Below are 26,426 nucleotides of genomic sequence, written 5' to 3'. Positions count from 1 at the left end.
AGTGTATGTTTGGCCCGTAGTAAACGTCTAGTTGCCGATGCCTGATCTTTCTAAAAAATTTACATGTTCATTGTTTTAATACGGGGAATTCTTATATTAAATTTCAATGAAATCGGTTGATTATTTCTCTTTATATACACAAAAATGTATATTTGGCCCGTAGTAAACGCCCAGTTGCTGATGCCTGATTTCTTCCAAAAGTTAGGAATTTTTGCGTATGATTGAGCAAAGCTTATGTATGAAGTTTCAAGTAAATCGGTTGAATACTTTCTTCAAAATGGTCAAAAATGTAAAATTGGCCCGCAAATCCATTTTCGAGCCCTGATCTTTCCAAAAAATTTATATGTTCATTGTTTTAATACGAGGAATTCATACATCAAATTTCAATGAAATCGGTTGATTATTTCTCTTTATATACACAAAAATGTATATTTGGCCCGTAGTAAACGTCTAGTTGCCGATGCCTGATTTCTTCCAAAACATACGAATTTTTGCGGACGGTCGAGCTGAGCTCATATATAAAATTTCAAGTAAATCGGTTGAATATTTTCTTCAAAATGTTCAAAAATGTAAAACAGGCCCGCTAAAAAGTGCAGTTCCCGAGGCCTGATATATACCAAAAGTTGATCGATCCGTGCCATGGTGGAAACAAACTTACATATAAAATTTCATCAAAATCGGTTCAGCCGAACTTGAGATACACGCGTGCACACACAGACCGACAGACCGACAGACCGACAGACCGACAGACCGACAGACCGACAGGTTGCTAAAAATAGTTTATTTACACTTCCCTACTATGGAGAAGTACGTTCCCACCGAAAACTCGATATGCAAAATTTGTTGCCATCACATAACCTACCTATTGTTAACACAATACGGTCGGTAATAAATAGATTGCTACGCATTCATAAGTGCAGCCTAGAAAACTTTATAATTTTTGCATATGACTCCACATATATGTGGAGTACAAATGCAAAAGTCAAAACCCAATGATATTCTTCTCTCATTGAAAATGAAACAATGAAACGCCAATGTTTTTAATAATTGTAATTTTGAATTTATGTGATTAACAATACAAATAAAACATCAATCAAATGTCATATTAAAATTCCTCCAAAAATGACATGTGAATGGCATATATGTATATTAATTTCTTTGTTTATCTTATATTTGCGCAAATAAACATCAATTTATTTATATGAATTATATAATTTATAATAATAATTCAAATGTTTATATAATATCATGCGGATTTCGATTTTAATATTATAAGATAAAAGTAGAGAAATCAAGTAAAAACCAACTGAATTGTACACTCTACACCTTGATAATCTTATTATAAAATTACTTGAAGCAACTTGGAAAAAACTTTAGGAAATTATATTTTTAAGTATTTGCAAAATTGTTAATTAATTTTAAAAGTTGTATGGAAACCACCACCAGTGAGCTAGCTGAAAAAATTTTTTGAGGTACATATGAATTATAATTCTTTACATGACAGCTATTTACATTCGCCAAGCCATTCTATTAAAACCTCTTGGATATATATTTGAGCCATAATTGGAAACACGACTGTCAAAGACCACACCTCCAGCGTACTATTTCATATACTCAAAATTTTCTTTTTGAATTGTATAACAGCTATACCCGAACCAGTTAAGCTGTATCTTAAAACTTTTATCACATTTTGGAATATTTAAAATAACATTTTAGAGTTGTATCGCCGCTACATAAATCCGTTGTTCGATTTGCAATATGTGCCCTCCTTTTTCACTTTTAAAAATGTGGTAGCGTTTGGTATTTTCGTTTATTAGTTATAGTGCGATCGAACGGAAAGACGAACCTGCATATATACATGTTTAATAAATCAACGCAAAATAGTACGCTAATCAAGAACATATATTAAGTACATTCATACTGCAGACTTCTCCTTTGAATTGATTCAATATCAAAGTAAATAAACATTAAGTTGTAGGGTATAACCAAAACATGTCAAATTTAAATAGTTTTTGCAATTTATTTATTTATTTAAAGCAAATCTATCTATAAATATTTGCAAATGTTAAAAATTTTTTAATCAAAACAAAAAGAAATTGTTTGGACAAAAATCGCCAATTATTTTTGGCAATTGTATAATATTTGTGTTAAAAATGGTAAACTATTATGGCATTGGTTGCTATTTGAATTAATATTTACAGTTTTGGGAAAATTATTCGTAATTTTCAGTAAGCCGGAACTTCAATTAAAACAATAGCATTCATTTGCCAATATTGCCCTCCAATCTTAAGTTGAAAGAAACAAGGAATTTTATATTTCTAAAATTTACATCAGAAACCAAAGTATTTTAATAATATTCACCATTATTTATATTGGCAATTAAATATTTTACAAAATTACATGACAATTTCTTTCTAGTTAATTTTTTTATGGATTTTAAAGTGTTAATAAAAACTACAAGAAAAAATTTCTGGAAACACTCAAGCATATTTTCGCAGGGATAACATAAATTCTGCATGTAATGTATTATGTATGAAAGTTTAGAAAACTATTTATGTCTTTCTAAATATTATTTTCAGTTTTAAGTACCAAAATCCCAGCTAAATAACTTTTATTTCCTTTACATAAGTAAACAATTTTATAACATTTTAATAGTTCTAAAATAATTTTTTTTATGGTGAAATAAAAGTTGCTCTATTTTGAGAATTGTAAAACATATCTAAAGTATAATAAATTTTTTTCTATTTAATACTTACCGGTGGAAGTTCGCGAACTGTTGAATTTGTTAAATTACTACCAACAGTTATCATGTCATCATGATAAATTCCCATTTGATGACCTGGTGGCATACCGGAATCTTGATGTGGTAAAATTTTAGGCGAATCTAATTTGTTGATTTTCCATAGGACAATTAAAGATGTTGCGAGAAAGAGAGAAATAGACACAAAAAATAAAAGGAATAAAAATAGTGGTTTTAAACATTAAAATGATTAAAAACGTAAAATGAACAAATAAAAGAATAATTAAATTAATGATTAAATCTTTTATTAAGAATATGGATGGAATAAGTGGGAAAAGGAAAATTAAATTTATTTAAAATGGGGGAAATATTGGTATATAAAGAAAAAAACTAGAAAGCGTAATTTATAATTAAAATAGAATTTTTGCTGATATTATTAAACTTTTTTATCATGTTAAATGCAAAGTGTATAAAAAAATAATTTTAATTGGATTTTTTCCCCGTTTTTACTTCTGTTACCCTATAAAAATTTTGTTGGTGGTAAAAATTTACCCACAGTTGAATTGTTTGATGACGAAGAAAGTTGTAACTTCATTATGAAAGTTGAAAAATTCAACCAAAGTTTTACATAAATAATTTTAGTCATAATTTTAAAAAGTGGAATGATTCAAAAAACAAATTCACCTTCAATTTAGAAGAACTGAAACTGGCTTTGTGCATTAAAGAAATTTGTTAATAAAATCGATAGTAAGTCCGGAATGACCAACAGATTAAGGTTAAAATATACTATTTTAAACTGACATTCTTAATTTTATCCAAATTTCTGATAACGATTAAGTTAAACGGCCATTTTGTCATTTCAATGTTTGGTTATGATGCTTGGGGTTAGAAGAAGCTATGAAGTCTACAGAATTTAAAAAATATTTGTAGGTTTTGATACAAGAAGTTGTCAAAAAATGACATTTTTTGGACTGCGAAGGATTATAATTTTTAAATTTTATTATATTATAAATTATGCGTTATTAAATAATTGCAAAAATAATTAACTAAATTATAAATTTAAAAAAAAAATTAAATGAAGATTATGTCAAAATATATTCACCTAAAGTTCTAAATACGATTTGTCTACTTCGATATTTTTTTCCTAGCCAAATAGCTGTTACTCCAATTGAATATTGTGTACTTGGTGATAAACGATCCAATATTACAGCCTCACTGTTGCCTGCGACTTGTTTAACAACCCTGTAACTTAAATTTGTTCAATTACCACTCTTTTGTTAATTTCTCTACGCAATGCAAGATGCAATATAAATTTTGCAAGATGCAATAACAAAATTAAAATAGAAATGAAAATATAAAAATATAAAAATAAAAAAATTATAACAAAAAATATTTTGAAATTCAATTGAAATTTCTGGAACAAAAAAAAAAAAAAAAAATAAATAAACTATCAGACATGCAATTTTGTAAGCAAAAATATTTATGAAGCGAAAAAATATTCGAATGCATTGGAAGATTAAACATAAACACATTAAAAATTAAAATGCATTTTATTTTCTGTAATAAAAATTTATTTTATTTGCAATTTTCATTAGATTTTCTTCTATAGTTTTGTAATCTTTTAAATTCTTTTAATTTCATTTAAAAGAATTTTTATTGATTATTTTATTGTTATTGAAGAATGAAAACACTTCAAGTTTACAATTTTCATCAATTAAAAATTTATTTGAAAAATAACAAGTAATTTATTTTAAAACGTTGCACTATACATTTTGTAAGAAATTACAAGCAAGTGCTTTAACAAGTTCAATGTCATTGCTTATGTTTAAAGAAAAATTTTTACTTAGGTTGGTTTTAAATTCATAAATATTTATACACTAATACTATGGGCATATAAGGTCGAATTTATTAATCATAATTATATAATGTTCATCATGTAGATTTGGCCATCTAAATTTTAATTTCTGTTATCTTAAGTTCAAAAGCAAAACCATATCTTCAAAAATTATTTAATTATAATGGTAGGAACGAAAGATATTATAAATTTAAAATACCGCTCAGAAAACTAAGAAAGAGGCTTCTGAGAAACATATACATACATAAATTGGTGCCTATATAAATTTGTCCATCTTAACAATAATTCATAAACGTATTGAACTAGGCTGATCAAATTTTCACAAATTACTCATAGTTCTTGTGGATCAAACCTTATTAAATTTTAGTTTGATCGAAGAATTGTTTCTAGTAGCTGCCATAAAATTCAAAAATAAATCGGTTATATATCTCAGGAATCTTTTCAGTTTAGAAAATTTTACAGTTAGAATTCAAGTATTGTAAATATGACTGCGGTAAAAAAGTCACAATTTCAATATAATTTTTGATAGTAGTTGTATAAAGTTCTTTAATAGCTGTCCTACAAATTTAAAAGTAATATTATGGTAATTTAGTAACATGGCCCCCATTCGAAAAAAAATGTTTGCTGGCAATCCAGAATAACTTTTGTTGCCTTTTGTAACCGTATCTCTTCGAAAAAGATTCACAGAAAATTTTATTCTTGTTAAAAATAATTCATAATTTAGTAAAATAAAAATTCTTCTAATTTACGGAAATTTTTTTCAAAATATTGGCAAAGGTTAAACATTATTCATATACATACATAAATTTTAATTCAATGCGGCTACTTTATAAATTTCCTGCTAATTAAGTAATATGAGTTTGCAAATTGAGAAATGAATTTATCGAGCTGTTCATAAGAAAAAACCTCAATCCAAAAGAAAATCTGCTACCTTCAAGAGAATAGCTGGGATCGGTATAAAAAGATTTTTTTATTTAGTGCTCGTTCTGACCTTCAAAATGGAACACATGTATGTGTGTATGTATGTTAACATGTTGTCCTTTTTTATTATTTCCATTTTAAAATACGCTATAAAATGTTTTTTTTTTCCAATTTGCCGACCTAAAGTTAGTGTATGTGTATATTATTACCAAGTTACAGATATTTTTTTAAATTTATTTTTTCATTTTTTTTTGTTTACTGTTTATTTTTAGAGAACTCAATTCATATTAATTTAGTTCTGATGGAATGCAAGTTTGTGAATTCAAGCGAAACAATTAAGAATTTATAGTTAAATGGAGCGCAAAACTGTGAGAGGAAATTTCGTTATATTTTTATTGATTATACAAGTTACATTCATCAAATGTACCAGTATATATTTTTTACAAGCAAATTTATACGGATGAATAAAAAACAAAATTTTATTGGTTTCTATTGGAGCATGTTTGTATTCATATCAACATAGTTGTGAGATTTTATTTGTTTTCATGTGAGATTAACGAAAACTAGAAATAGAATCTGTGTTTGCATGTTATATGGGTATAAAAAGAAACTGAAAAACATACAAATACGTTGTCGAACATATTACGTACGTTGTTAAGCAACATACACATGTACGTTTTGGAATAATAAAAGAAAATTTTTGTTAATTTATAAAGTATAACTAAAATCATGTTCTCCATGTACCTATACATAAGTAGGTATATAACAGAGTGTAAATAACATCTTTAATTCATAATACTTCAATTTTTACATTAAATCGCAACGACAACAGGCGTCTAATTAGAAAGTTTTCGAAGTTGTATATTTAAATTTTATGAATTCGTATTCAAAGATTTTTTCGAAGATTCCGATCTGGGTACCACAATATGTATAATTTAAAATTTCATTTTTAAATTTTTTTTTCGATTTTTATTTTGAAATTCAAAATTTCAATTGATTTTAAATTGAATTTTTTTTTTTTTTACTATTTATATATTTTTTTTTTTGATTTTACTGCCTAAAGCACAATTAATGGTAGAACACACTTGGGAAAAAATAATATTTTTGATACAAAATTTTCCCGATAGAAAAATTATAGAAAAATATTTTTCTGAAATGCAGAGTGTTTTTCCTTGTTAGTACACAATTCAGAGTTCTTGTAGATTTTTCGAACAAAAATAAAAAAGCAAACTAAATCCTAATTTTGAAAATTATGTTTAGCTCCTTTGTATAAGAAAATACTGTGCTTTTCACAATAATTTTTTAAAAAACCGGATTATATAATTGTTTCTTGTGGGAATTTTAATTTTCATAATTAATTTTATGAACTCTCAAAATATGTGCGTATTGTTTGCACATATATATTAATTTCTGCCTGTATATAAGTCACTATATGTAATTTCCAATCTGCAGTTTTTGTATCTCAGTTGCTTTAAAGAACTAGAATTTAATTTAATATGCATATACGCATATACATATGTGTACATGTATATAATATACGCATTATTTGTAATGTATGATGTGTATATGTAAGTACATATATTCAATTTATACGGATAAATTGAATGTATGTATGTATTGTATCTACAATATAATTTAAATAAAATAATATCCAAAATCTAAGCTCTCAGAATTGATTATTTTCATAATTTCACAAATAAAATTTGATTCAAAATTTAATTTAATTTTTTTATTTTATTCAATTAACAATCTTATTGTTCGTAGTGCAAATTTTATTTAAATAAATTATGAGATTAATACTTAAACTTTTTAAATAAATTATGTAGAACAATAAAATTAAATTTTGATAATTATTGGAATAAATACATTTGCTCTTTAGTTTATGTGACATAAATTGATTTTGACAGATAAAACAATTTTATAAAAAAAAATTGAAAAATTTTTATTTTTTGATTCATTAATGAGTTGCAATAAATTTTTAATAACATTTTATTGTACTGTCATATGAAGTGTGCGTATATATGGGCAATATACGTGACATTAATAAAAAATTACATAAAAAGACCTTAATTAAAATTACCGTTTTTTATTAATTAACATTTGAATTATATTATTCAATTATCATTCAAATTTATGCAATAAATTTTGTATTGTTTCAATCAATTAATTTTTCATTGTTAATTTATTTGAATTTATATTAAAAATTTGTTCTAATTAATTTATTTGAATTAATTTTAATAGAACAGCAAAATAAACAAGTTATCCTCAACAAATTCTACTCATTTACTAAAATATAATACATAGAATTTAAAATCAATTGTTGAATGTTCCATAATAAAGAATTATGCGTTCTTTATTTAATTTGTGTTTAATTATGTATGTTTTTCCCAAGAAAATCAATAAGAAAATTTCTACGATAACTTTAACTGTTATTTAAAAAAATAATTTAATTATTATTTAATAATTTTGTTTTATTTTATATATTTTTTTTTTTTCTGTTGTTGTTATTTCTTTTTTGTATGATATTTATCCATTATATAGGTATAGATTTTTATTTAAAACACTAAGAATAATTTAATATACTTAGTACAGTGTATAACAATTATTTTATAATTTACGCATTGTATTATATATTGATCAACAAATTAATAAATGTAAATTGATGTAATTTGAAGTAAGTTGAAGGTAAGAATGTGTATGTAAGTTTGTTATGAAAATTTTGTTATAACAAAACAGCAAATAAAATGTTTATATATATTATGACATCTGGTCTATCGCTTTCACAAATAGCATATGGTTAAAATATTTAAATTCTTATGGGATCTGTAAATTATATTACAGGTGAATCCTTTATTTTATTTACATACATATTATACGTACATAAGAATGTTATGAAAATAAATGAAATTTATTGAGGAGTTTGTTATCGGGTATATAATAAAATATATAGCATCAGTAGATTAGTAAAATAAGTGGCAGTGCTTACAAATGGAAAATTACGACGTGAAATTCAAGTTTTGAAAACGCTTTCTTAAATTGAAATCTATTTTATTTATAGGAAATAGCGGTGGGAATATTTCATAAAATTTTAGGTAAGTATAAAAGTTATAACAGAAATGTGGTTAATTTTTTGCATAAGTAGCTAAGGATGAATTTTTATTTCAACTCAAATTTTGAAAGGTAATATTTTTTGTTTAATTAAATATATCAAATAGTAACGTAATTCTTTCAGTTTTTTAATATGAAAGTAGTAATATTTTTAGCAAATAAATTCGCATTAACACAATGGTGTTTGAAGCACTATTTACAAACTTTACTTGAATTTTGTTTTTTTTTCATCGTGAAAATTCTTAAACTCTAAAACTCTTTAATGAGTTAGTGAGCTGGAAAGGTTTTGATGTCAGTTTAATTTTTTAATATCCACCATCCTCTCAAACCATGATCTGGGCATGATGTAATGAAATAAAAATGGCGGTGGGTAAGTCCAATTCTCCTATTCATCCTTTGGAATTTTAAAATTTTAATAAGTTCTGCACTAGAAGACCTAATGGAAAAGGTGGTGCCTTCAAGCCTTTTGAGTAGGTAGGTGGCACGCAGCTGGTCTTTACTTCCTATCCTTAAAAAATGTTTCGAGTTTAAAACTACTAATTTTCATCTACAAAACTTAATCGCAATCATTTCTGAGAAGTACATACATATTTGCTAAAAACAAAGTTTTTATATCCCCAGCTTTAACTTATTTATTACTTAATTTTCATTAATATCGTATTCAGAATATATTATTATGCAATAAATAAATATTGCATATTTCCAGGATGAAAAATAAATAAAAATGTGGCCGAGTTTGACTGCTTATTAACTAAATTTGAAAAAAAATTAAGATTTTATATAGGTTAAGTGTGAAGAACAAAATAAAATGTCCCATACAAAACTTTTAGAACTAATAAATTAAAACTTTTGTTAAGTACTGTAAAACAAATACAAGGATATTTTTTATGTTTTTTAAAACAAATATTAGAGACATATTTTTATTTTACAAATACAATAAAAACTTGAACCGTTTATTAAAATTTTACACAAGGATATTATTGTCAATTGTACAATAAATTAACAAAATTTTTTAAGAATTTCATTAAATTTTTAAAAAAATTAAAACAAAACAATATTAAAATATTTATTCGTAAAAAAAAAAAAGATTGTTTGTAACATTTGATATTTGTACTTAGTGACATTTAAATGTCAATGGTTGATTTTTGTGAACATAAAAAATAAAAATAAATAAATTACAAAAGAATGTAAAGAAATTTGTTAAAATTATACAATTAAGGATATGTAAATAAGTATAGGCACACGTCAGTATACCATGAAAATCAAATACAGCCATAAATGTGGAAATATTGAGTACTAGTATACAATGTACTGCTCTTATTTTGTGTGAAAATTAACGTGAATGTTAAGTTAAAATATGAACTTTTTAGGAATTGTATTTAACAGGAAAACATATTTAATTTAACGGGTTTTAAATAACGAGCGACGCATACAAGTTAAGACACTATGATACACACGCATAACATCAGACGTCAGCACAATTTTCATGAGAATATTGTTTAGCAATTTACCTGTGAAAACTCTATTTTTATAATTCCCACAATAAATGCCTAACAAGCATTTTTAACTTTATAATTTAGCTTTAACTTTATAATTGGAACATTTTGCTTAATAATCAATTATTTACTATAAATATGTTCAAAAATAGTAATTAAGTTCAGTTAAGTTTTATCATTATAATTAAATACATTAACTCAATAAAACGGACATTAGTCCAGAAAAATATTTTTTTACAAGAAATTGAACTATAATTTTCTTAACTTACATATTAATAATATTTATGCTTAAATGGTTTTTATAGGTAGGAGTCTTTTCTGTTTAATTTATAAAAGCCAAAATGATTTAAGAATGCCTTCAATCTACTAAAGTCTCAAACAACCAAATAGTCGTAAGTGAATAAGATTTGTGACTAAAGGCATTATTCGGATCTAAGTGTTTTTCTGTGATCACTGGGAATTCACAGATTTTGCCAATATGATGATAATAGGCTGTATTGAAAAAGAACTTCTGAAAAAATTTAAACGCGTTTGAAATCTGGCTAAACTAGATGATTATTGGCGGGGTGTGTAAGTCTTTATTTTGGTGAAACAATTTTGACGCAAAAATCTTTGACGGATTCTGTGTGATCCTTAAACTTTAAATTATTAATTCGTAACATTTCTTTGTATTTCTAAACAAAAATTTAATTAATTTTATATAGTATGGTTGATATTTTCTAATGAATCACGCTGTGTACCCTATTCGACTATGTTGGTTTGTATGATTCGCCCAGAATTGTCAAAAACAAAATTTTTGTGAAATATGCTCAAACTATGGCTTTTCATAAAATTTTTTTTTGCCTTTACCAAAAATTTGTGTATGTATATATTGAAATTACTTTAATATCACTTTCTTATAATTTGTATTATAAATTTTTCTATTTAAAAACAATAATAAGAATAAAGTTTTTTTTTTGTAAAAATCCTGATGATTTTAAACGTCTATCAATTTTATAGAAATAATTTTATTATAAATTTTTCATTGTCTACCATTAACTGTAAACCCAAGTATAAACTTTCGTTTCAATATCTAATTTCGAATGTATTAATTATCGTATATAAAAAATACTTTCCTACATCGATTATGTTTTATATATTATAACATTTACATAAGTATCTAAAATGATTAATGTAAATAACGCACATCAACATTTAAAATTCTAAAAATGTATGAAAGCAAATATAAACCATATGAATATGCCAAAAAAAATACGGTTTTCTTTAATATCATAAATATATTCAACAGACTTTTCATGCTCTTGTAGAATCTCAGGACAAAATAATATGTTATATAAATATGTATGTATTAGAAAAAATTCAAATAGTACCCAAATAAAACTTGCTGAAAATATAACGAGCTAATTTATGTCTAAAAGTATATATGCATGACACCAAGAACTTGACTTTAATAGCACGCAAAATTTTTATAAATATACCAATATAGTTATCTATCAGAGGATTTTCTTCAATTTTTAATAAATCAGGAAATTTGTTGAATCAAATTATAAATTGATTAGCATTTTACTAAAATTGGAAATGTTTATTTATTAATTATATCATAATTTAATCAAATTTGCTAACATAGATTTAACATACGTCTAATTGAAATACGATATGATGGAAATACGAGATCAGTGGTAAGAAGACAAAATTGTTTAAAATTTATACATTAATTTAATTAGAATGACTGTGTATGAAACAATAATATTCAATACTCTAAAACTATATTTATATATTGCATACTTTACGGGGTACACATTTTGTCATATTTTTTTTACTTAATAATAATTTAAACTATACTTAATAATATTTTATTTTAGAATTAATTTAGAAGTATTTGTAATTTTAAATTCTAAATTAGTTTACAACTAATTTAGCGGTCTGCCGGTGTGTCCTAACAATAGCGTATAAACTCGTAATAAATTTTGAAAAATCTCTTTTATATTTTAAACAGAATTTAATTTGAGTTCGATAGAAGCAAAGGGGTTGAATAGCTGCTTTATGTAACTACAACAAAAAATAATTTGTTCTAGGGCTAATTTTTGGAGAATTATTTTCCCGTGATTTGTTAAATTTTTGCAAAAACTTAAAAAGTACTAGTACAACTTGAAATTGAAGCCAAAATTACCGGAACTTTACATTAACAAATTCAAAAATATGGCAGTCAAAACAAAATAATGAAATCTATTCATACGATTCGCCAAAATTAATGCAGTCACTAATAATCACAAAAAAATAACAAGGTGCAAATTAATGCACCTATTTTAAGGCTAAATGGGATCCATACACTTATTTTTTAATGTTAAAAGATCCTGTGATATTTTTGAGTTCAAGAGTTTTCAAAATGTCATAAAAGAAAATTTATTCTTCTGCTCTGAAGTGCTATGATTTAAAATTTTTGTGAAAATTTTATCATTTTTTTATCATTTAACTTTTTTAATTTTTTATTTTCATCGCTATTTTTTGTTTTGTTTTTTCACTTGTTTTTGTACATTTGGTATTTTCACTATATAGTATACATTATGTATGTACCTATGTGACACAATTACATACATTTTTAAATCACTGATTTATTTTAATTTTTTTCATTTTGAAATCTGTCATTTTCAATTTATTTTAATTTTTATTTTTAAAAAATAAATTTTTCTTCCAAAAATACTTTTTATTAAATTAAAAATTTAACTCTATATATATAAGTGTGTATGTAAGTATTACACACAAATGTGATTTGAAAATTAAAGCAAAAATTACAAAATATTTACTTAGTGTACAATATACATACATATGTACATAAATATACGCCTTTTATATGCGTATATACACACAAAAAAATTATATTTTATGTTTACATTTTTATTCAAAATATATTGGCTGCGTAAATTTATTATTGTAAACAAAAACTAAATAACTTTTCTTTTAAATTGAATGTCTATTGACTGTTAGCTGTAATATATTTTTGTTTTGAGGTTTTTTTTTCTTTTGGTTTTACCTAGAGATTAAAATCAAAGCGAAACAACGATATAAAATCTGTAAAATCTAAACCGTTACTGATGAGCGTAGAATTTTTTTCTAATACTTTTTCTATAATTATTTTATATATATATATATGTATATGAATGAAGGTATGTACATAATAACAATTTTTATACGAGTATATAAAAATATAAATATTAACTATTCTGAAACAACTCAACAGTTATATTTGAACAAAGACATATCGGTTGATGAGAAAAATAAAATAAAATAAAAAAACAAAAATGGTTATATAGGATGAGCTGACCCTGATTGGTTTTCTCCACCTTTCCTTTGATTGATTTGCTTTTGAAAAAAAAAACATAATATAGGAAGAGAAAAATAAAATAAAAACAAAGAAAAAAAAAATGTTGATTTTTTGTTTATTTTTCCTTGAGTTTAAAAATGTCTATAATAACCAATATGTCGACTGTGTATAATGCAAGCATATTGTATAAATACGGATATGCATAAACGTATGTACTTATATATATTGTGATTATATTATTATATGGATATATTATAATATTCGTGTTTTAACGATACTTAAAATAGAAAACAAATTTAATTTGATATTATTGTATGTATGCACATGTGTATATACGAAATTTACAAATACATATGGAGCTATTTTCATATACGATTTTGTACGAGTCCATTCTGCTATTGGTTTTAATATTTAAGTAATTCAATATTGATTTCTTATGTGTGTATATTGTGATAAGTGTATACCTTAATGATATTGTAGTTAGAATTGATGAAAATTTAACACATAGGTATATAGTTTAATAAAGGTATATAGTTTAACTGTTACGTGCATTAAGCCTCAGAAAATAAATAGCAAATTCCGCACAAAATTGAATTTTTTTAACATCAAAATTTTTTGATATTTTTACTCAAAAATCAATTATGCGATATGAGTTGAGCTTTAAAGCCTGATCGTGTATCTCAATTTTTTACTCACTTTAAAATCAGAATTCTCAGTATTTTTTTAATGGATATTTTTCTTTTCCAATAAGATTACTCAATTCTTCAATTTTTTCGTTTTTTCTCAAATTGTCGACTGAACGTCTAACTTTCAGAAACAAAGTGAATAAATTTTGTATGCATTTTAGAAAAAACGAGATACGCGATACTAAATAATTCTTCTCACTCGAAAATTACATTATACAAGTACATGATAGTTACTCACATTCTTCTCAATTATATAACATTAATACAAGCATTTCTGTAACAATTTTATCGTAGAAATATACGGAATCATATCAAATTTAATGTATCATATAATCATATTCTTACAGCTTTATATATTATGTAAATATCTCCAATAATTATCAAAAGTCTATGCTAATAATATTTGAAAGGGGCTTTTATTTTTACGAAACTTTACATAAAAATTCAATACAATGACGCCTATATTATAAGTTTTTATTGTAATAACGATTTCTTAAATCTATTCTTAGTTTAATATCGTAAAAATGATATTACGATTAATGCATGCATTTACTGCATATGAAAGAATTAAAAACATTAGATACGTGTGTGTATGCAGTGTAAATATATACACATATAGAAATATTATATTATGTTGAACCTATACATAAAAATAAAATTTTGTGTTGATATTAATTTTTACATTTTTTTATTATTTGTTCTTGTATGTACCTATAGTTTGTTTTCATATATTTGTATGTAGGTTTGTAAAACTATTTTGAACTTACTATTATATGTGTAAGTATGTATATTGCACAATATATATATATATATATATATATATATATTTTCATCTACTTTCTATTGATAATCCAATTTTAATACAAAGTCATATAGTATCAGACATTATAAGGTTATCGTATGTCATATTCGATCCCTAACAAGGAGAAAAAATTTTCATGACCTTGTCAATGAGTTTTAATGACAATTTGTATTGACTCTGAATGTTTTTTATTGTCTTAGAATTTTATTATGATGTTTTTAATAAACTATTTTTGTACTATTACATATATAGTTATTGTATATTAACATGAGACCAATTAGAAAGAGACAAGTATTTGCTACATTTACAATTTATACATTTTATGTAAGGTAAAGATTTTTTTTTATTAATATTAGAATTACCTGCACTTATAATAAAGTTATGTTATGATAAATTCGCATAAAATTGAATTTAGGGAAGCACTTTTCCTTTATATAAGTTAAAAAAAATTTTTAACCCTTGAGTCAATACCTAACTATCGAGACGCACCAATTTCAATTTTGAGCACATTTTTCAGATAAAGTATAAAAGATTCTTTAAGCTGAAATTTCATGTTATACTGGTCTGAACAAAACCCTGAAATACAAATGAGAGTTGATAAGAAAACAACTTTTAGCTACAGGAGAGTTACCAGTAAGCGGTGTTATTGAGATTTTGAGTGATACACGTCGATATTCTATTATTTTTTCTTCTTTTGTAAATAAAAGGTTCGTTTAGGAATTTAAGAAACTGCAGAATGCTGTTTTGAAATAATGTGTTGTCGTTTTTGAAGTACAAAGACTATAAAATTAAGTTTCTCTTTATCTCAAAATACTTAATGAGATCTTTAAAAAAAATTTAGTTGAGCATATGTATTTCTTAGACCGGATTATAGTAAGTAAATACTCTTCCAAATTTTTCTTAAACTTCTGTTTTAACAGAATATATCATAACAATTTGATTTGACACCTAGTTCAAAATAAAAATTTTACTAATTTCTGATGTTCTAAAATATGTCGAAATGTGTACTGGTTGAAATACAGTGCTGGTAGAAGGAGTAGAGCTGGGCGAAGGAATTCGTTTGCGGTTTTCCAAACATTTATTGGCACAAGCGGTAAGACAATCTTTGACTTTCTTAAAAATACTCTTTATTGCATTAATAAATTGATACGGCATTCCAATAAAAATATACCTGTTATAAAAGGAAATCAAATCATTTACCTGTTGAATCATTGACCTGTTTTAATAAGCTTCAGATTAACAAAGAAAAGTATATAAGTTGTGAAGGTCAACGGTGTCGCTTCAATTCTTTTAAACTGGCAAAAACAGATTTGAACCGCTAGAAATTGACAACTATCGAAATTTATTTAATTTACAAAATTTTTTCAACTGCATAAAATATTATTGCTTTAATATTTAGGTTAACTTCAAAACGTCCTTTTTGAACAAGTTGCACAATTCGAAACTCTATAAATGAGAACAGACCTATATTGTAACTAAACATATAGGCACTATAAAAATAGTTACAACTGTTATTAAATACATACATTCAAATTAGAAAATAAATATTTTGAATATGAGCCATGGATTCTTAAAGAAGACTAGTTCCTGTTATCTGTTAAATTAATAAGCTGCATTGTATACTGATAATTTTATGTTATGATCAGTAGGTTTGTCTCTAATTTTTATTTCAAAATTTTTATGTATATCTAGATGCCTCAACTATATACTTCCTTTTTCACTACACTTGGTGTAGAAATTAAAAACGGTAATGAACATAAAATTATTTTTTTATTCACATAATTGCAGAGTTGATATGGAAGACATTTTGAATGAAAAAGAATAAAAAATTTAAGACAAACGTATACACTTGGGGACGGATTTAATTGCTTGAAGGCAACAGTTATAATTGAAATTATATTATGAAACAAGTTACAACTTATAAGTACTTTCAAGGGTTTCTAATTACGTTTCGGTTTTTCAAGATTGTGTCATTTATGAAGACTTTTTGAAATCATGAAATTTTCTACTTAATTTAAATGTTCAGTTGATAAAATAGTGCTGAAACATTTTAAAAAGTTTTAAAAGTTTAAACAATTATTTAAGGAACACATTTTTAACATTTTAATTAATTAAAAATTTTGTAGAAATTTTTCTTTCTCTATAACAAAATCACTGGATTCATTTATTATTCATTTTCCAAGTGTTATTTACGACACAATTTTTTTTTTTCAATTTAAAATCTCAGTTGGCTTTGCTTATTAGGTTTTAAACTTGATGAATAAAATTGTTAAAATTTATGTCATTAATTTACATCAAGTCGTGTAAAGAGACTTCCTCTTCAAAAATATCAGAATTTTTCTTTTTGAAAAATGAAAATGTTATTTAATAGTGAACATTCGCTTCGAATATAAACTTTAAAATCGTTGAATAGGACAACTATAAGAAAACTATTGATTAACTTATTTCTTTAGAAAATTGGTGCAAAATTTCAACAGGCTGTCTATAATTTTCAGTTTCAGTTTATCTGTATATTAGTCACAGTAAGGTAAGTATATATGCTATTTAATATCGAATATAACGGTGAAATATTATAATGATTCTATATGATTCAGTATATCAAAAAGCAGCAAGTTTCAGCATTTTCTCCCAATATTAGTAATTTAAAAACTTAAGCAATAGTTGAATTATTAAAGAGTTTAATAACATAAAAGATTTTACTCCTCAAAAGTGTTGAAATATTACAAAAGAAAAATTTTTAAATACTCTTCCAGACACTCTTCTATATAGTATTTGGAAAACATTTATAATTTTCTTTTATCCATATAAAATTTTCGTATTTTTAAACCAATTTAAATACATAAAATTTTGATTTACTTTAAGAGCATATTATGCAAGAACGATTTAGAAATCAATGAACTGAAATACAAAAGAAATTATTAATTTTTTATTAATTTTTAAAAGGCTAGAAGCTTAAAGGACATGAACACAATATTTTCAAAGAAAAATTGGTAAGCATAAGAAAAAAATTCCGAAGCTTCCAAATAATGATCGCAACCATATCTGATTAGAAAATAAATACGGAAAATATTGTTAAAAATTTAAATACACATTTACATAATAGCAAATACACATACATATATATCTGTAATATATTTGTAATTTGTATATAAATATATTTTAGGAACGTAACAAGTAGATATCCTTGATTAAGATTTCTTTTTTTAAGGTTAAATATTTGAATATGAAAAAAATATATTTATTTGTGTACGTGATTTTGTAACATAAAACAAAAAGCGGAATAAGGATGTTAAATGTTAAACGATGATTACATACATACATATATATGTACGTATACTTAGTTTATACATGTAGATGTATATTTGATGTAGATTTATGAAATGTTAAAGAAAATAAAGAACAAGCTAATTTTAAAATGAAATTTCATATTAAAAATTCAAACGATAATGTGCAAATGGAATATTTATGTTGAAGATAATCATTTGCATTTATATATTATGTATGTATGAATATATGTGCAAATGTACATAATATGCAGCGTTAAAATATTTGTTAAATGTTAAGATACTTATTTAGTGTTATCATTAACGAACTAAATCGGCAATTTAGAAATTACCCATGTTAAGAAAAAATAAATATAAAATTTATGAAAAATGGGAAAAATTCATTTTCTAGAATTCATTTTAATTATGCATAACATACATAATTATTTCATTAAAGAAAAGAAAGAAAAATAAGTCGAAAGGGTGAGAAAAGTTTGTGAGAAAAATTCATTTCTCTTGTAAGTGAAAAATTTCAGTTTTGATAACGCATACCAATTTTAGATTTGCGAATATTGGAGAACTGAACTTATTTATTTATTGTTGTAAGTGTTATCTAAAATAATATATTAAATAGATTATCTTAATAACATTTAGTAAGCATAACAAAATTTTTTAAAATGTCACAGCATATTATATAGCACGTAATGGTGAACAGAAATTAAATTCTGAGTTAAATTATAAACGGTTATTAATGTTGGTAATATTATGTGATTTTATTTTAATTACGATATTGTTATGTATTAGTTTGAAACAATGAAATACTACAAAAATTATTAAAAGAATAACTAAATGCAATAATTTTGCGTCGTTCTTTGTGTAAAATAAATTCGTTAAAAGTTAATGCTACAACTAGATTACTCACAGTTATCGGTTTAGAGATATTAACTTTTAAAGATACAAAATTAAGTAACAACAAATAATTTATCATGAACATTATCATTTTCAGATATTTAAGAAGACTTTTAAGCTTAGATATTGGTCGCAGATGAAAGAGCATTCGATTTTATAACGCCTAGGTTAATTATCTAAAAATATAAAAATTTCGAGTTATCTAGTTGTAGCATTAACCTCACGATTGTATATTATGAGAATAAAATGGGATAGGGTACAAATCAAAAATTTAATTCAGTTCTCCACTTCCACAAAAGGAGTATATTAATGTAAAATTTGTGAGCAAGATAGGTTGGACGTACAAATAAATTGAAATTAATAATTTTGATAGTAATATCTTCAAAAATTTCAAACGATAATATTACAAATTATTGATTAATATTTTATATTTTACAAAAATTACAAGTATGTTGTAAAATATGCACTTCATTTATTCAATATGAAATCGTATAATGAAAATGTGGAAAAAAATATTAAGGATACTACAGGAAATTTTGTATTTTTCATATATCAAATCGATATCCTCACTACATGTTTTAAAAGATCGCCATTATAAACATTGGAAATTGGAATAATAGAAAACTATTGACAAATTATTAAAGAATACAACGTAATCATGTACGTATAAAGAATGATATTTATTTACTGAATATACAAGTATACAAAACATATGTATATGAATGTATATATACAAAATGTCCTTATATATACATATAAATTATATTTATTTTAAGTACTGCCTTATTTGTACCGGTTATAAAAATACTATTTTTCTTCTTCAATTTATTCGAATTGACACAAGTAGGGACAGACTATTAAACTTAAAAGAATCAAGGACAATTTTTCATATTCTTAATATGACAACCAAACAACAAAACTCCCAATAAGTAAAAGGAATAGTGTATAATGGAAAGAGTAGTAATACCAATAATAATGTTAGTATCTTCTTGTAATACAATACATATTTATATAAACACATAAAATATGAGCATATAAAGTAATAACCTTCTTAATAGTGTTATCGTTTCAGTTAAATTGGTTGTAGTAAACCTTCAACTAAATATTTCAACTATGGATTTTTGTAAAAATTCTGATAATTTTTTAAATGTTATATAAGACCAATTAGAGCATGCTGGCGTAAGATAGTTCAATTGATTTAAATTGAAAAATTTTTTGTCATTTTATTTCATGTTTTGCTTAAGTGAATTTAATTCGGTAATAAAAATTCAGCATTTAAGTCATAATTAGGGAATGTAGTTTTATCGCAATTTCGAAGTCACGAAATATTAAGCAAATGAGTTTAAAAATAAAAATAATATTAAGTATGGTTCATAATTTTGTATAAAAATACAAATACAATGACTAAATTTTTTAGTACATTTCTCGAAATATTAATGAATTCAAAAAATTTATGGTAAGCTTTAGAATTCAAGCTTTTCCTTCCCGTTTAGAAAATGTGGTAAATACATAAAATTATTTACAGATTTTGAAAATTTCAACAATTTTCTGTTAAGTGCAAACGATTGTCTACTGCTCTACAATGTTATAAAATCAAAAATTAAAGTAAGTTGCTTGTTCAAATTTACTTGTATAAGAAATATATATGCGTATTTTATATATACATACTCGTACTCGTATCTGCATTATATCTTACGCAAAATTGAAAGTATGTGCGTTTTTATACTGTACTTATACGTATAGCAATAAATTAGCAGGTAGTAGGTATGTATGTATAGGCACATAAATTTCAACAAATTTTGTGTGTAACAAAAAATACGACTATGGCATATGTATATAGAAATGTGCCTGTATTAATTAATATACTATCATACAAACGTATATTTTTCATAAAATATCATCGAAAACCAATTTATAACCTCAATATTCCGTAAAGTTTCTCAAATAAAAATCTAAATAACTAAAAATCTTGTTTTTACGCAATATTAAATTAGCAACAGGTCGAATTAAATTCCTTAAAGAATTTAAGAAGAAAACTTTAATTTTTTTGTATATACATATAAAATATAGTGCATTGTATGTCTATATTTTTATGTATATGTGTTATGTTACAGGTTTCATGAATAATTTGTTTATGCAAAGGTATATTGATGTTATATCATTTGTATATTTGTTATATGGGGCTTTAATGAAATTTATTATTCTCTAAAATTTGAAATATGTGGATTAAAAGTATATTTTTAGAGTCAGTATAACCTTTTTATATAAATGTTAAAAATGAGTCTTTTTAGTGTTATAAATATTGATTAAATAATAATTTTGTTATTTATTTTCCAATATGTCATGAGGCATAACTATTTTTATTGGCAAACCTTGCACCTTTTTAATATTATTCTTTTCTAAAATAACAAATCATGGACACTTGGAATTTCAATTACTTCTAAACGTTGAAAAGATCGCCAATTTGCACTAGGAAAAAGATTTCTTCTGGCTTCTTCCATTTCGAGGTGTCTTCTCAAAATCAGCAAAATTGTAATGAAACTTGTTTCTTTATTCGATTTCTTTCGACAATTTAAGAGGCAACAATAAATGTCTTTAAACTATCACAATTACCTTATTAATTATTAGGGCCATCATTTTAATTCTTTTAGGATTTTTTTTATTTTACGTAAAAGTATGCAATAAGAGCGTACAAAAATGATAAGAATATTTTTTGTCCCGTACAAAACGAAACATTTTCGTTAATTTTTGCAAGAAATTTTTTTATCCGAATTGATTTTAATTTTAAAATTACTTTTGAAAAAAAGAAATGTGACTCAACTCAGAAGGTTAATTAGAAGATTTTTGTAATTTTTGAAAATATTATAAAAAAATTTTCTTAGTGATGAGAAAATTTTTGGTTTCGAATTTCCACGCAAACTTGAATTTAAAATTCAAAAATCAAACAAATTCTTGTAAATAAAATTTAAAAGAAATTTTCGGGTCTCCTTGACTAAAGAAAATGTTAATTTTTATCAGTACAAAAATTGGATAGTAAACATGTGCACCTTAAGTTATTAAATTATTATTTGTATGGCTGCATTTTATAATTCTATTCACTGAATTTTGCAATTTTTGTAATTTTTGGACTATTTAGAGTTCCAACTAGTTTAACATTCTTTCGAAAATTTCAAAAATTAATACAGATTAGTTTTAGGGTGCTATAAGTTTCCTTTTTTGATTTTCTGATTTTCTAGAATAAAATGGTTCATCTAAAAAAATGGTAATTTTGCAAATTTTTCATGGTTCTATAAAAGCAAATTTTTATATCTAGAGCAACAATACAGAATTTATTTTTTATAGAACTGAAGTTTCAATTAAAATTTATTGTGCCGTAACTGGGTAATATTTGACTACATTTTATACAATTATATTTTGCAAAATGAATAAATAAATTTTAAAATAATTAAAGCAATTTTTTACATTTTTAAATTAAATATGCTTTGAATTCAAATTAAATTTTAACATTATTTAAGTTTACCAGTATTCAGCATCCTGTAACATAATACACACATATGTTTTATAAAATATTTGTAATTAAATTTTAATTTTTGAATTTTGCAATTATTTTTTTTTTCATTATTGATTCATTTATTTTTGAGTATTTTTAGTATACGAATGTATGTTTGTATTTTAATTTTTCGCTCTCCATTATACCATGCATTTGATACAATTCAATGGTTTTATAACTTAACGAATTGTGGATAAAAAATTGAATTTATTGAGTGACCGAAAACTAATTAACATTATCGTTTTTCGATTATTTTAAAATTGAATAAATTTTGCAAAAAGTTTAATTTATTTGTTTTTTTTTTTTTTTTAATTATTATTTTGTGAATTTATTGTTCAGGATAATTTATTTTTCAGGATATTGAAAAAGTGTGCTTACATAATTTTTTCATAATATTTTTCATTATTATTGAAAGTATCGAATTTATTTTTGAAATATTTTTGGAATTGAACGTGTAATATAGAGTTTTAGAATTTAATAAAAAATTTTCAAATCTATTCTATTTGAAATTTTCATTTGTGTTTGAATATTCACACTACTTGATTTTTAATGCATTCATGTGTAGTGAAAAATAAAGACCATAAACTTTATAACTGACCGAGCAAATAAATAATTTCTGCTATTCATGTTCGGTTCATGACAAATAAGTGATTTTCAAAAATTTAGGTCCTAAAGTTAGAACTGCAATTGATAACTGTAACCCTCTGTTCACTGACCCACTCTTAAGTATCCCCAACTTTAAATCTTTTAAAACCGTAAATATAAATTAAATTTCAGTTTTAAGCTGTTGTTACTTTCAAGTTTTTCATTATCTCGCATATTTCATACATCTCGCATAATTAAAACAGAATTAAAAGTGCGATAATTTTAAGAGTGTTTGTTAAATATAATTAAGTTTTTTAACAGAATATATACTGACTAATATATTATTAATCGGACTGTATGGGAAAAGGCTCATGTACAATTTCAAATTAAATAGTTGAGGAAACTAAACCAATACTTCAAAACTAGAAAAAGGTCTATTCAAGTTATCTTTTTTGATTAATTAAAAACAAGCTTGTCATCTATATACCATTAAATACCTTAAAGTGCTATTATAAGTATATTTTACATTATATGAGATAAATTATGCTAAGAAAAAAATATCTTAAAACTTTTTGCCCCAATTTTTCATGTAAATGTTTAGGTTACATAATAATTTTGTATATTAAAAATCTAAAGAATGATATCTCACCATTTTATTCAAGCTTTTATTCTTTAAGGACACAAAAGTATACAAAGTACTTTAAGTATTTCGCGATAAGAATTTAAAGAATATACTCGTATATGCACATTATGTGACATGATTATGTATATAATATATATATATGTATGTAGTTATGTATGTATTTAGAACTCATTACGTGCACGTTTATTCTAAAAAATTTCCTGGTTTTATTTTTCTTCTTCTTTAAGTATTTCCTTGTTTTTTTTCGTCTTGTGGTTTAAAAATTTAATTAATAAGACTTTAAGGATTTACAAGAATTAAATTAAATTATAAAAATGAATAAAAATTTTAATTAATGAGTTCAGTACCTATACTGTATAAAATTCAAACATATGAGTATTTTTATTTCTCTAGAAAATTGAATATGATTTTTGGTATTAATTTCGGATTTGTGACTTGCCAATCATGGTAAGGAAAATTTTCAGAAACTACAATCGGAGACCATTTTATCTAAGTGAAATTAAACAAAATCATTTTTTGATAGAAGATGCAAATTTCTTTCTCTCTATTTTTGTAGAGAGGTGTACTAATTAATATGTGCCTTCTCTCAAATTTCATATTGCTTATATTTTTAACACTTTTCTAAAAAATTTTTGAAAGAAAGTGCTTATTAGTTTCACTCTGTCTCTTTATTTGTTGCAGTGAAACCATAAGCATTTTTTAAATCTTCTAAACGCAGAAAGCCAGTGGCTTGCGTCTCCTATTTCGACATACTATAACTAAACTTTAAAAAAACGAAATTCCGTTCTAATTTACCGTTATCTAAAATTTGTTTTTGCCAAATTTTTGATGTCGTTTTTTTTTTCTAGACCATAGGTTATGGGAACCTGAAATTTTAGTAGCTTTAAGACACTAACAAATGGTTCATTTCGTCAGAAGAAATTTTTTTTCATCTCCACCCCCTCTCAAGTTATCGCCTCTTGAAATATGTAAAATTTGAATTTTTGACACCTTATATTTCCGAAACCACAAGCTTTTTCAAATTTCTATAAACACGAAAAGCTAACGGCAAATTCCATGACATTAAAAAATATAATTATTTTTCTTAACTCACATAATTAAACCTTAAAATCGAGCATTATGTTAACCCCTTTTTATATTAATTTTTGCTTTATTTCAAAGAGTGCATAATCGTTCATCCTAAATATATGCAATCCTAGAAAGAGTTTTGTATATGAATGAAAATAATTTTAATAGTGTGATAGGTATACATAGACTGTATTTAAAAGCAGAATTTTCACTTGTTGAAGGGAAAAGTGCTACAATACAAACCCAATTGGTTTGACCCAACTTTATTTCTTAAATTTCGACTTGTAAACGAAAGAAATTTTATAGACTTTATTATACATAAAATCCTTATTGTTTATTTTCTAATGTCATAACATGATTCCTACGACTTTTGAGCACGTACATACACCTACATTACATATGCACAATGTTACATGTTTTCCTTTTCGTATGTTAATTATGTTTTGTAAATTTTAAGGATTTTTTTTTTTTGCATACAAAGAAACGGGAAAAATCATTTTATTTTTCATTCTTATCTTTAAAGAAACTTGTATTGCGACGCTCATACGCTTGAAAGAACCTAAATAAGATACTCATAAATTCCAGAATGTGGTAAAGTCAACAAAATAATTAAACTTTTTATAAAATATTGGCTTTTGATTTGTTGTTGAAAAATTTTAAAATTTTTCAATATGGTTTTCTGCTTGATGTTTTCATTAAATTTTGTATACAAATTATGAGAATTCTTTTTAAACAAAACTTTGCAAATTATCTAAAAAATTCCTGCAGGTTACATTTTGAAATTCTTTTCCGGAAGTTTTTTTTCAAAGAAAAACTCAAAAAAGGTATTTTTACAAAATCTATGAACTTTATAATTAGAAACCTTTTTTAGAAAAGACTAAACAATATATGATGTGTTCAATTAAGGAGAAAGTCGTCTGAGTTGAAAAAATTAAAGGTATTTTGGGTGTAAGATAAAGAAGTAAATTGTTCAAAAACAGTATGACGAAGTTTTAAACGAAGGAAGAACACAAGCTGAATCTCATTAAAAGTTTTTATAAAAAATTCTTCGAATTTGGAATAAGTTTTCTTGTTTTGAGTTTTGTATTTTTTTTTGTGCAGTTTTTGCAAGGACAATTTATGAATGTTTATGTAATATACATAGAAAATAAAGAATTAAAAATTAAAGGAGACGTTCAGAGTATAAAATTGAATTTTTATAGTTTTATAGGGGACCATCCCTATAAAACCTAGTTTTATTAAGTTCTAATTAAAAAGTTAGCACTAAGACTTTTGATTTAAGGAAAAACTATAATATTTGTAAAGATGAACTCTTCGAAACGTCTATGAAATTGAGGATGACATATGTATCACTGCGGATATTTTAAATATGTGGTATAATGGAAAAACACAAAAAACTCTCCTTTTAGAAACTTTAATATGCATTTAGTAGTCACACCCATTGAAATGTCAGTGCATAATTGAATGTATTCTACCGT

The 26,426-nt window shown here is 24.3% G+C and overlaps 1 protein-coding gene across 6 annotated transcripts in view; it reads right to left on the bottom strand.

Moving 5' to 3' along the window:
* Nucleotides 1–26,426, bottom strand: part of LOC129605778 (uncharacterized) — a 160,869-nt gene that overhangs the window by 91,263 nt on the left and 43,180 nt on the right. For 3 of the 6 annotated variants that reach the window (XM_055515712.1, XM_055515708.1, XM_055515713.1), the window contains exons 3-4: nucleotides 3,843–3,988; nucleotides 2,757–2,884 (exon numbers count right to left, since the gene is read on the bottom strand). In XM_055515712.1, coding sequence (XP_055371687.1) covers nucleotides 2,757–2,884; nucleotides 3,843–3,988 — 274 coding nt within the window. Of the gene's footprint in view, nucleotides 1–2,756; nucleotides 2,885–3,842; nucleotides 3,989–12,944; nucleotides 13,160–26,426 lie in introns of those variants that run through there. The other 3 variants (XM_055515715.1, XM_055515714.1, XM_055515709.1) reach the window with 3 other exon arrangements.

This window comes from Condylostylus longicornis, unplaced genomic scaffold, assembly GCF_029603195.1.
Source record: "Condylostylus longicornis isolate FDR11 unplaced genomic scaffold, ASM2960319v2 ptg000014l, whole genome shotgun sequence".
In the NCBI taxonomy this organism is placed as follows: domain Eukaryota; kingdom Metazoa; phylum Arthropoda; class Insecta; order Diptera; family Dolichopodidae; genus Condylostylus; species Condylostylus longicornis.
The sequence above is the reverse complement of the archived record's forward strand: the minus strand, read 5'-3'. Positions and strand labels throughout refer to the sequence as shown.